At 51.6% G+C, this 12,435-nt stretch overlaps 1 protein-coding gene across 1 annotated transcript in view; it reads left to right on the top strand.

The window, feature by feature from the left end:
* Positions 1–12,435, top strand: part of DENND4C (DENN domain containing 4C) — a 1,285,018-nt gene that overhangs the window by 665,861 nt on the left and 606,722 nt on the right. Inside the window, exon 21 of the mRNA XM_078675962.1 lies at positions 11,557–11,694. Coding sequence (XP_078532088.1) covers positions 11,557–11,694 — 138 coding nt within the window. The remainder of the gene's footprint in view (positions 1–11,556; positions 11,695–12,435) is intronic.

The raw sequence follows: 12,435 nt of genomic DNA, 5'->3' as shown, positions 1-12,435 counted from the left end.
CCGAATTCTTTTCCGGATCCCTTGCTATTTGCGCCAAAGTATTATTCCTGCTACACACTTTATATCTTTCTCAAACGGGACCTCTGCAATATTAAATTGTAGCAGAAATCCCACCCATTAGTACTCGTAATATACTATAAGGCTTTCCCTAATTTTAAGGTCTCCCTGCAAATTATTATCTCCATACCGTTTCAGAGGTCTCGCGTGGCAAGAATTATTTTCCTTCCTCTCGTCTTCCAAACGCCAGAACACTGTGGTTCTCGCGGCTCGGATTTAAATATCCTGTGGGCTATCACCCCATACACCCATAGCTAATTGCTTTCAGCTGTGAACCCCGTCCCGCGCATTCCCTCATCTCATGCGACTCAGAAAGTCTTCTGACTCTAATACAGTTTAATGCGGCTCCCCGTGATGTCTTGTCGACTGCCACTATTGAACCGGAAGTGCTCTGATTTAAAGGTCAAAACATACTCCCGTCTTCACTAGGGTGACCCGCTGCTCCTCCCTCCCACTTCGCCTCTTATGGAGGGCGCCGCGTGGAAGTGCCGCTGGCGCACCAAAGGCAAGCCCGTCCGCGCCCACGCCCGAACCTCTGGACCCCGAAGCCGCCACAATACCAGACTGAGCTACGACTCCAGCACCCTCCACGCACTCAACCCCGGACGAGACCACCCCTGCTATCAGGCCATCCCGAAGCACACCCAAGGGCCTTTCACCTGCCGGAACAGCAGCTTCACCAGCATCCAGCCCGCCAAACCACCAACCAGAGAACCCAACCACCTCCGTTGCATCCTCCTCCACACCCGCTCCGCTCGCAAGCACGCCATCGAACTTTGGGACCTCCTAGACTACACCACCCCGACGTCACCTTCCTGACGGAGACCTGGCTGAATGCCACCTCAGCGCCAGACATCGCCAAAGCCATCCCACAGGGCTACAAGATCTCCCGCAGAGACCGCAGCAACGGAGCTGGAGGGGGAATCGCCATCGTCCACAAAGACACCCTCAGAGTCTCGACCATCACCGACGAAACCCTCACCACCGCCGAGCACATGCACTTCCAGATCCACACCGACCCCAACACGACCCTCAGAGGAACACTCGTCTACAGACCACCCGGACCCCGACCCCAGTTCTGCGACACCATCGCCGACCTAGTAAGCACCCACGCCCTCGCCTCCACGGACTACATCCTCCTCTGGAACCTGAACTTTCACCTCGAGAACAACAACGACGCCAACTCCACCGCCCTGATCGACAACCTCGGACTCAAACAGCTCAAGACGACACCCACCCACGCCGCTGGACACACGCTTGACCCCATCTTCTCCGCAAGCCCCCACATCTCCTTCAACCATACCACCGAACCCCACTGGACCGACCACAGATGCGTCCACTTCACCTTCAGGAAACCCACCACACACCACCGCCCCCAACAGTTGCCACGCCGCTGCTGGGGCAAGGTCACCAAGGACCAACTGACCACCACCCTCGCCCTGAGACCACCCGCCGACCCCATCGACCCCGACACCGCCGCTACCAACCTCAAACAGTGGATCAACGACTGCGCCAACACCCTCGCCCCTCTCAAGACCTCCACTACCAACCACACCAACAAGAAAGCCACCTGGTTCACCGAAGACCTCCGAACCTCCAAGCACACCTGTCTGAAACTGGAGAAGAAATGGCTCCGCGACCGAACACCAGAAAGCCACAAAGCCCACACGAACGCCACCCGCAGGCACCACCAACTCATCAGGACCACCAAGAGGACCGCCTTCAAGGACCGCCTAGATAACAACGCACACAACACCAAAGAGCTTTTCAGCATTGTAAAAAAGAAACCTCCAACCCCAGCTCCAACACCGACATTCCACCATCTCAAGACCTGTGCGACTCACTGGCCACCTAATTTCACCGCAAGATCACCGACCGCTTCAACTCCGTTACCCCCGCACCCACCACCGAGACCACCACCCCTGCAACCTCCACCCGCACCAGCAGCCTGACCACCTGGTCCAGCGTCAGCGACGAAGACACCATCAAAACCATGAACTCCATCCACTCCGGATCCCCATCCGACCCTTTCCCTCACCACGTGTTCAACAAAGCCAGCTCAACCATCGCGCCCCACCTCCAGAAAACAATCAACATATCCTTTGAGACAGCAACCTTCCCGGAAAGCTGGGAGCACGCCGAGATCAACGCCCTACTAAAGAAACCCAAGGCGGACCCCAAGGACATCAAGAACTTCCGGCCCATCTCCCTGCTGCCGTTCCCGGCGAAAGTAACGGAGAAGATTGTCAACAAACAACTAACCCGCTACCTCGAAGACAACAACAACCTAGTCCCCTCCCTATCCGGTTTCCGCAGCAACCACAGCACCGAGACCGCCTTCATCGCCGCCACCGACGACATCAGGATCCTGATGGACAAAGGAGAAACAGCCGCCCTCCCTCTCCTGGACCTATCAGCAGCCTTTGACACGGTCTGCCACCGCATCCTATCAGCACGCCTCCATGATGCCGGAATCCAAGGAAAGGCCCTGGCCTGGACCACATCCTTCCTCTCCGGCAGAACCCAGAGCGTCCGCCTCCCACCCTTTCGCTCTAAAACCACCGAGATCATCGGCGGCGTCCCACAAAGATCCTCCCTCAGCCCGACGCTGTCCAATATCTACATGCCACCCCTCGCCCACGTCGCACAACAACATAACCTCAACATCATCTCCTACGCCGACGACACCCAGCTGATCATATCCCTCACCGAAGACCCCCACACCGCTAAAGCCAACCTCCACAGATGAATGAAGGCCGTCGCCGAATGGATGAAGGACAGCAGACTGAAGCTAAACTCAGACAAGACGGAGGTCCTCATCCTCGGGCCCACCCCATCAGCCTGGAACGACTCCTGGTGGCCCACATTGCTAGGCAGAGCCCCGGAACCCACCAACCACTCGCGCAACCTGGGGGTCGTCCTCGACTCCATCCTCTCCATGACAAGTCAACGCCATCTCCGCGTCCTGCTTCAACACCCTCCGAATGCTCCGCAGGATCTTCAAATAGATCCCCCCTGACACGAGAAAAACCATCACCCAGGCCCTCGTCACCAGCAGGCTCGACTACGGGAACGCCCTCTACTCAGGAACAACATCCAAGCTCCTGAGACGACTACAACGAATCCAGAACGCCTCGGCACGACTGATCCTAGACATCCCCCGACGCAACCACATCACACCCCACCTGAGAGGCCTGCACTGGCTCCCAGTCGACAAGTGTGGATGCCTACAGCGTAGCAGCTGGTGATGGGCAGACATGGGGATCAATCCCAACCTAAGCAGCAGACGGCGGGTGACTTAGGCTCCACGCAAAGGCATCAGAGTGACGGCATGGAGCCGGTGGCAGCCCTAGTGGCCAAGATGGACTCTGTGTTGGCGGCGGTGGAGCGCATCGGAACCATTTTGGAGCAAACTAAAGTGTCCCTCGAAGCCCTGGTAGATAAGGTCACCTCTGACTTCACCCTCCTACATGCGGACCACCGTAAGCTGTCGGAATCCGTCGCCGCGCAACGTCAGTCAGTCCAAGAACTGCAGCCTGTGGTGCAGAATCACGCTTCAGCACTACAAGATATCATTGACAGGGTTCACGTGCTGGAGGACCGCATTGAAGACGCGGAAGGGCGCTCTCGGCGCAGCAACGTTCGGGTGGTTGGACTGCCGGAGGGGGAAGAAGGGAAAGACCCGGAGCTGTATACCGAGAATTGGTTGTGGGAACTTTTACCTCTGGGGACGCTGTCCCCGCACTTTGTGGTAGAAAGAGCACACAGGGTGCCAACGCAGACGCCGCGACCTGGAGCCCGGCCTCGCCCGTTCCTCTTCAAGCTTCTCAATTATCGTGACTGGGATGTGGTCCTCCGTGACACCAGAAAGTTGGGCGATTTTAAAGTGGGGAACAGCCGAGTGATGTTTTTTCCAGACTATACGGCATCAGTGCAGAGGAGGAGAAGCACATACATGGCCGTGAAGAGACAGCTGCAGGAACTGGAGCTGCCCTACTTGTTACTGTTCCCCTCTCGTCTCCGAGTGGTCTCCAAGGAAGGTGCCCGCTTCTTCGATGCCCCATCAGACGTCTGGGACTGGTTGGAAGAGATGGGACAATGGACAGGAATGAGACCTGCAGGCCTGGAAGAGAGCGGGTGGAAGGAGCAGCGATCAAAGAGGCGCAGAAGGAGGGGGACTCGTCGGGGTGCGGGCCTGGGCCAGGTCGCACCCAGCCCGGAGAAGATGCGACTGGAACGGCAGGAAGCACTTGAAGCGGTTGCGGCCTTGGGAGTGGTGACCACTGCTGCCCGCCCGGACGCCCGACCGCACAGTGACCTGGATATGAGTGGTTCGTCCTCCCCATCTACTGTGCTTTCAGAAGACATGGGCATGCCGGTGGTGACCCCCCAAACGGCTGACCAGATTGTGTGACTGAACAATGGACCAAGGCGACCAGGCAGGAACTCCTGTCTCTATATCCTTCTAATACTGTTGTTCTGCGCGCTGCTGCTATGTGTCTTCAGCCAAATGTGTTTGCTCTGCCTTGCGAGCATGCACAGCTTAGTGTATGCAGGTGTGTTTACAGGCCCACAGCTGAGCAGCGCTGAGCGATTACTGCATGCCGGGGCTCCCCTACTGGCGACCCACACCGGCTCTGCGCGTTCAGCCTTCCAGACTTCCTCCTGCACCCCTTGAGCGCCTGGGGGTCCAAGGCAGGGGTGTAACATAACTTGATTGTTGGCTACACACTCAACCGAATAGCCACTGTGCTGGGCTAACACATCTCCGAGTTGTAGATCTATTTTAGGTTTGGACGTTTGCCCCGTTGGGAACTCGCCCACTTTGTTAGACTGTTTGTTACTGTTATCATATTTCAGATGCTGCACATTGATTCCCCCTTCCATGATGGCATCCGTAGGCCCCCCTTTAGGGCGTTCCCCGACCCCATGTGGGTGATCTGCGTCCCGACACATGACACACACTAATATAATGACCTGGAACATCCGCGGTATGCACACCCCAACACGCCGCTACTCTGTCTTCTATCTGCAGTGCCATGGGGTGGGAATTGCCCTCCTTCAGGAGACACACATGACCCAGGTAGAACTAGACAGGCTCCGCAGGCGCTGGAAGGGGGCAAATTTATGATACAACCTTTTCTGTGCATGCGCGAGGTACGCTGATTTGGGTGAGGGCGCGGGTCCCCTTCATATGTGAAGACGCTCGGGTGGATCCAGAGGGGAGGTACTCCTTAGTGCAGGGGCGGCTGAACGGTCAGGAAGTTCTGCTGGGATCTATATGTGCGCCTAATACGGACCAGCTCTCGTTCCTGGCGTGCTTGAATACATTCCTTCACCCATATGCTGGCCTCCCCTGGTTGCGGGGACTTCAACCTGGTGCTAGATGTACAACTAGACAGATATTTTCCTCCTCTCCAAGCTGCAGCGGTAATGTCGAATGCGCTGGCGTTCCGGGACTGGCTCTCGCACTGGGAGGTATATGATCTATGGCGTGCGCAGCACCCTGTAGATAAAATATACTCCTACTATTCACCCGTTCATGACCTGCATGTCCGGTTAGACCGAATAGTTGGCTCCCAGTCACTGCTCCCACTCCTGGCCAGGTCAGAATACTTGGGTAGGACACATTCAGATCATAATCCCTTATGGTTCCAAATTAGTTGGGAGGCGGACCGCCCGCCTGTGCCCACGTGGAGGCTACAGCTTGCTGCACTCGAAGACGCTGAATTCTGTTCTTCACTGGGCTCAGCCCTCCCAGCCTACTTTTAGGGCATTGCAGGGACGGCGAGCGATGCCTTGGTGGAATGGGATGCACACAAATTAGCCATTCGTGGGCATTGCATGGGGGCGGCGTGGAACATCCGTAAAACATTGTCCGCTTCCCTGACGCGCCTGGAATGTGAACTCCTGCAATATGAGAAGGAGGGTCAGGGGACTGGTGAGCACTCAAGCATACTGAGTGACCTCCGGGGTAAGCATGCAGTTCTCATGGAGCAGCTAAGGTGTCACAACTACGCGGCGCACACGGCTAGAACGCACGCGTAGGCGGACAGAGCTGGTCGGCTGTTGGCCTGGTTAGTACAGAAAGTAGGACGCGGTGCCCCGATAGGAGCCATTTGTACAGGGAGAGTAGAGATGGCCTACACGCATCGTGAAATACTCCGAGCCCTGACTGACCATTACAAGCAGCTATACCTAGCTCGCGGCATCGGCCCCAGACACGTGCTGGACGAGTTCCTGGATTCTGTTACCCTGCTTACGGCCTCTGAGGAACACAGGGATGCGCTAATGCCCCCCTCACGCTGGAAGAAGTGGAAGACGCGATTCGGGCTATGGCGATGGGGAAAACCCCAGGCCCGGATGGCCTGCCAGCTGAATACTATAAGGCGAACAGGGAAACCCTAACGCCCCTACTCCTTCAGCTGTACAATACAGTAATTGACGCAGGCTCGTTACCCCCATCCATGCGGGAGGCATTTTTTTGGTATCACTGCCCAAGCCGGATAGAGACCCCACATCTCTGGGCTCCTACCGGCCGCTAGTGATGCTTAACGTCGACTATAAAGTCTTCACAAAAATACTTGCAGAACGCCTGGCGCCAGTGGTCCCCACTTAATACACCCAGATCAGAATGGATTTGTGCCAGCGAGGTCCACGATCCTGAACCTCAGGAGGTACTTCAGGGTGGCGGCTGAGGCAACGAGGGAATGTCTTAAGGCAGGGTACCTGGTATTAGACCTGAAAAAGACCTTTGACTGTCTGGAGTGGGGTTACCTGTCAGCGGTGCTAGCGAGATACGAGCTGGATGTAGATTTCTTACGGATGGTTGACCTCCTTTATCGAAATCCAGTAGTCCGCGTGCGACTGGGGCCATATGTCTCGGAGGCTGTGGCGGTGGGCTGGGGCACTCGGCAGGGATGTCCCCTGTCCCCGCTGCTGTTCGCGCTGGCCATTGAACCTCTGGCGGCGGCCATGAGGCAGGCCCTGGGAGATGGCATTCCCTTGGGTGATGCTACTCATCAGGTAACCCTGTATGCCGACGATCTGGTTGTGTTTGTGAGGGATGTGGGATGCATACCGGAGCAACTGGCCCGATTGCTGTGTCAGTTCACTGATGTCTCGGGGCTTCGGGTGAATGCAGGCAAGTCCTGCATCTATGCGGTGGGGTTGAAGACCCGGGGTATTGCCTTGATGGCACGAGAGTCCAATGGAAGGCTGACACCTTTAAGTATCTGGGGATCCATATCTACTGTCAGCCGGCTGTTTTATTTGATGGAACTGTAGGATGGGCGGTGGCAGCGCTTAGGTCTCAGATATGCTTTTGGTCCACGCTCCCGCTGACACCCACGGGCAGAGTGGCCCTTGCCAAAATGGTCATGCTCTCCCGCCTCCTGTACTACTTTGTTAATTTGCCCTTATTTATACCGGCCTCCTTTTTCTCCACACTCAACGCGGTCCTGCGAGACTTCATCTGGGGTACGTCCCGACACCGACTGGCACTAGGGAAATTATTCCTACCTACGGACAGGGGAGGATTGGCCGCACCCTGCTTCGAGCATTACTATCTGGCTGCGCAGCTCCAATGGATTGCCCGCTGGCTGGCGAATAAAGGAAGGGATGACACAGCCATGGGTGAGCCGCTATACACTCTGGAGCGTGTCACTAAACTCTTTCACCCATTGTCGGCGACCGAGCGACCCACCCCGCTGCTTCTAGCGGTGGCGTACAAATGCTTCAGCAGAGCACTGTTCCTCACGCAAAAGGTGCTCCCCTATGCGCCTGCTATACCTTTGGAGGGTTCTCCAGATGGCAAGGGGGTTCTCACGTGTCCCGTGTTGGAGCAGTGGCGGGAGGCAGATGTCCAGACGCTGGGTGAACTCTACAGGGTTGGAGAGCTGGCGACTTATGAGACGCTGGTTTCTGAAGACGGGCTTCCTCCTGGGGGGTTCTTACTACATCGTTCCCTAATAGCGAAGCTGACGGCCAGGTGAGGAGATGTCACGGCGGAGCCTGAACAGCACCTTACCATGCAATTTCTTCATCTCATGGGGAGGGGTAGGCACCTGGTTCGATGGTTTTCTGCGTCCTTGCGGACACGCATGGAAATCAGTTTGGGCCCACTCCGAGGCAAATGGGAACGGGACCTGGTAGGGCGCTGAAGCCTCAGGACAGGTAAAGTTTAAATTGCAGCCAAAGTTCAAATGGGAGACAGGATAATGTCTATAGCATAATGAGAAAACAGAGAGGATCGATGGATGAAAGAGGGAATGCCTAACTATAGCATTGGCCTCATATATTATTCTCAAAGCTAAACGTATCTAATTTACGTGAAACACAACAAAGTATAGAAAAACACACACACTAACCTGTCCGGACACTACATCTACTGCCCCGTTGGGCTGTACAGGTTTGCAGTATAGGAACAGTTGTGGTTGGAGGTGCGTGCGCGCACGGGGGGGGCAGCGGCGGAGGAGGGGATGGGAAGAGGATCAACATGAATATATGCCTGTGGTTTTGCCGCTGTTCGTTTTGCTTTTCTACAGTTGTTGCATAAATATCATTTCTGTTTGCAGATCTGGGCTACACAGGCTCCCCACGTTACAGCCGGTTACAGGTGCTCACTCTTGGTCTTTTAAGTTATATATCTGTAATGTTGTGGCGCCTAGCTATCATGTTATTTTGTAAATGAAGAACTACCTGACATGCCCAAGCGGATGTGTTGCATAGATTGCAACTCCTACTGTATTGTTAAACATTTAAATGCCAATAAACAGATTTGACTAAAAAAAAGAAAATTATATCATCTATGAAACAGTACCATTAAGACACGTTCTCATAATACAGTGCAATCTCATTTTAAATATGTTTCTGTTCGAAATGGCTCACGTACAGGCAGGCCAGACAGGGGACACATGTGGCCCCCATGCTGGTCCCCTTGATTTGTTTGTATAGCTTGTCATTAAATAGAAAAATATAATTTTTCAAGACCATCTTAATACAGCTCAAAATAGACTCTTTGTGACCACCTTTCAAGTCTTCTTCATCTAAAATTGACGACATCGCTCTAATTGTGTCATCCTGTGGGATGTTCGTGTACAGAGCCTCGATATCCAGGGTGACCAGTAATTGGGTCACCCTGTTGAAGCTCTGTCCTTCAAAGATTGAGATGGTGTGAGCAGTATCTTTCAGGTAGGAATTTTGTTTTTGAATAATTGGCCTTATGAAAAAAATCAACATATGTGCTGAATGGCTCTAAAAGTGAGCCCAGGCTATTCATAATCGGTCTCATGGGCGGGTTAGCCAAGTCCTTACGTATTTTAGGCAACCCGTAGATTTCAGGAATGATAGGGTTGTTGTTAAAAAGGAACTTGTATTCGTTTTCACAAATCATATCGTCCTCTCTGCCTTTGTTAAGGAGTTGAGCTACCTCCCTTTTTAGGACATCAATCATAGTGAATGGGACACGTATGTAGTGATTTGTCACATTCAATAACATCCTCATTCTATTCTCATAATCAGTACGGTTTAAAACTACAAACCCCCCGCCCTTGTCGGTGGGTTTAATGGTAATTTGATCACATTCTTGTAATGATTTAAGGGCTTTCCTGTGACATATAGAGAGGTTATTGTTTTGACCATGGGCAGATTCTAGGCTGTTCTTAATTTCTATTTCCACTATTTTCTCGAATAGCTCAATTCAATGTTTTTGTCTACCTGACTCAAACTCGGGGTGAAGGTTGATTTGGGCTTAAGACCTGAGATATTGTGGTCTGGTCTTGTCTGAAAAGAACCTATTCAATCTAATCTTTCTGAAAAAACTTCATATCCTTTTCCAATTCAAATTTATTAGGAGGAGCAATGGGGGCAAAGCTAAAACCTTTTTTCAAAACTTCCTGTTCATCATCTGTTAGTACTCTATCGGAAAGATTAATGATAGGGAGCTCCACTACCTCCAATACTTCTGATTCCTGGTTTTTAGGTAATACTGGGCTGGATGATTTTGAGGTGGATGGTTTCTCATCGGCTCCTCTCTAGTGTAATTCCGATAATTCCTCTGCCCTCGATTCTGGCACCCACCTATAAAAGACTCTAGTTCAAAATTGGGGACTGATCGTCCTAGTTGTTCATTTATTTGGTCTTCCTCACTGCTTGAACCAGAGGACTCAGAGAAAGTGATTCTTTTATCACCCCCTCTTGGGTAGATTTGTCTTTGATATTGCGGTTTATCCCACCTCTGTTCTCTCTTGGTGTTATAATATTCTTTAAGAAATGGATACACAGATTCTGCACTAAACTTTTCTATATCTTTTCTGAGCTTAATTGTTTTCTTATTAGTAAGATACTCATGATACCCGTTGGTTTCTAATTCTAGCTCTTCTAATTTTTACTTTGCGTCTTCTACGGCTGTGTTTTGTTTCAACGCTGTTTCCAACTCTTCTATTTGTTTGCGCTCAATAATCATGACTTCTTGAGCAGTTTCTATTATTAAGATAAGCCAATCCCTGCTACAACGGTTAGCTATGTGTGTCCAAACCTCTAGAACTTTTTTGTTTTCAATGAAGAGCCCAGGTTCATTTCTGAAACGTAATCCTATAGGTATGACTCCAGCTTTTAGATATTCAATTAAAATAATCCGCATGGAGTTCCGTCCTTATTAGTTTTTTCTTTAAATGTAGGATTTTTATTAATTGTTCGTGACTACTACTATTCGTCACAGATCTTCCCCCCTGCCCATGGGTTTTAATTTATGAGCCTATTAAATTGAACCTCAGTGAAACCGAACATTTAAAATTTTTCAATTTTATTCACCGGGAAGGCTCTCTATATATGGATGTACTGAAGGAACTACAGTCCAAGCAAACCTCTCCAACCCAAAAGGGCTGTACCTCAAATATAAAAAGAAAAAGAGAGGGACCCCTTTGAACAGACATGGAGATTAGGGTACTACTGACAAGGGGACTCCCTGGGCTCTGTGCACACCATATCTTACTTTGGTATAGTATATACAAAGCCAGCTTCCTGCATTGTCCCAACCACAAGTGTATACTTGTTAAATTGGCTAATTTGTTATGGTCACAATGCTGCATGAAATGGAAAAGAGGCACTGTAGATATACTGTTGCAGCCCTGTACATTTGAAAACGCAAAGCAACATTTGAATTATTTATAGCCCATGTACATGTTTTTTTTTTGTTAAAATGTTTTTATTACATTTTCTCATAATACGTCCCCCAAGGGGGGTAAGGCACAAGAGCGTTACACAGCCCATGTACATGGTTATGATGCATACTACATTTTGGAATTAAAGTATTAACATTTCAAAATTTAAAAAAATTGTACTTGTATAGTGTATGCACTGGAGATGGAACACCCGTTTTATTATCCAATAACTAGTGCAATGTTAAATTATTTGTTAATGGTAATATGCCAGAATATTACATTGTGAAATAAGCCCTAACATGCATTTCTCAATTATTTTGTTTTCTCTTTTATTTAGCTTTGCAGAATGGTGCTCATAAAAGTGATGTGGACGCGGTGAGCCATGGTAGTGTGGATAGTTCTAATGATGCTAACAGTGGGGAGCACACACTCTTCAGCAGGGACCTAATCCAACTTGATAATCATTCTAGCACAGGTACGAAGTCCTTTTGGGTGTCTACTAACCATCAGCTTCACAAGCGTTCTAATCTTTCTTACTCTAACTTTTGATCTTGTGTTTTTGTACTGCTGTGCAATGTGGTAAATTGTCATTCTGAACATGTTTTGAAGTCTAAAAGCGTGCACTTGTCAGGTTCACTGTGTAGAAGTTCCTGTAGGGGACCATCTACAGAGGAACCTGGATCGTGTAGAGGCAGAAAAAAAGTGTTTTTCTCCTTCAAGCTACTTGGCCTAGGACTATTTTTGGCAGTGAGAGTTTGTTTGAAAAACTTTGTAGATGGAGGGGCGTGGCCTGGGTGTCAAGATGGCGCACGCACTCTAAGAGTGCTCTGGACCCCCCCATCCGCCTTGTACAGCTGCCATCGAGCTGGGGGTCCTGTGAATTCGGACCCCCCCTCTCTGACCTGCATCGTTTGGTGCCCGGACCATCTTTCTGGGGGCCTGGGGACACCCCCGGGCGGCCTGTTCTTCCCGGGCCGTGAGGCCCTCTTCAAAATGGCGGCCCCCATCGGAGCGGCCGCGGCGGCTCGGACCTGGTGGCTCTGATCCGCGATTCCTGCGGATCTCTTGATTTTCCTGGGCCTGCTGCGTTGGCGGATCTGCTGCGGCGCCCGCCCCCCCAGCCCACCCCACCCCCCGCTGGAACCTTCACACGGGGGCCGAGGCTTTCTCCAGAGCTGCGGAGCCTGCCCCATCTGGTGCTGTGGAGCAGTGGGGT

The sequence above is a fragment of the Lissotriton helveticus genome, chromosome 2_1, assembly GCF_964261635.1.
Source record: "Lissotriton helveticus chromosome 2_1, aLisHel1.1, whole genome shotgun sequence".
In the NCBI taxonomy this organism is placed as follows: Eukaryota; Metazoa; Chordata; class Amphibia; order Caudata; family Salamandridae; genus Lissotriton; species Lissotriton helveticus.
The sequence above is the reverse complement of the archived record's forward strand: the minus strand, read 5'-3'. Positions and strand labels throughout refer to the sequence as shown.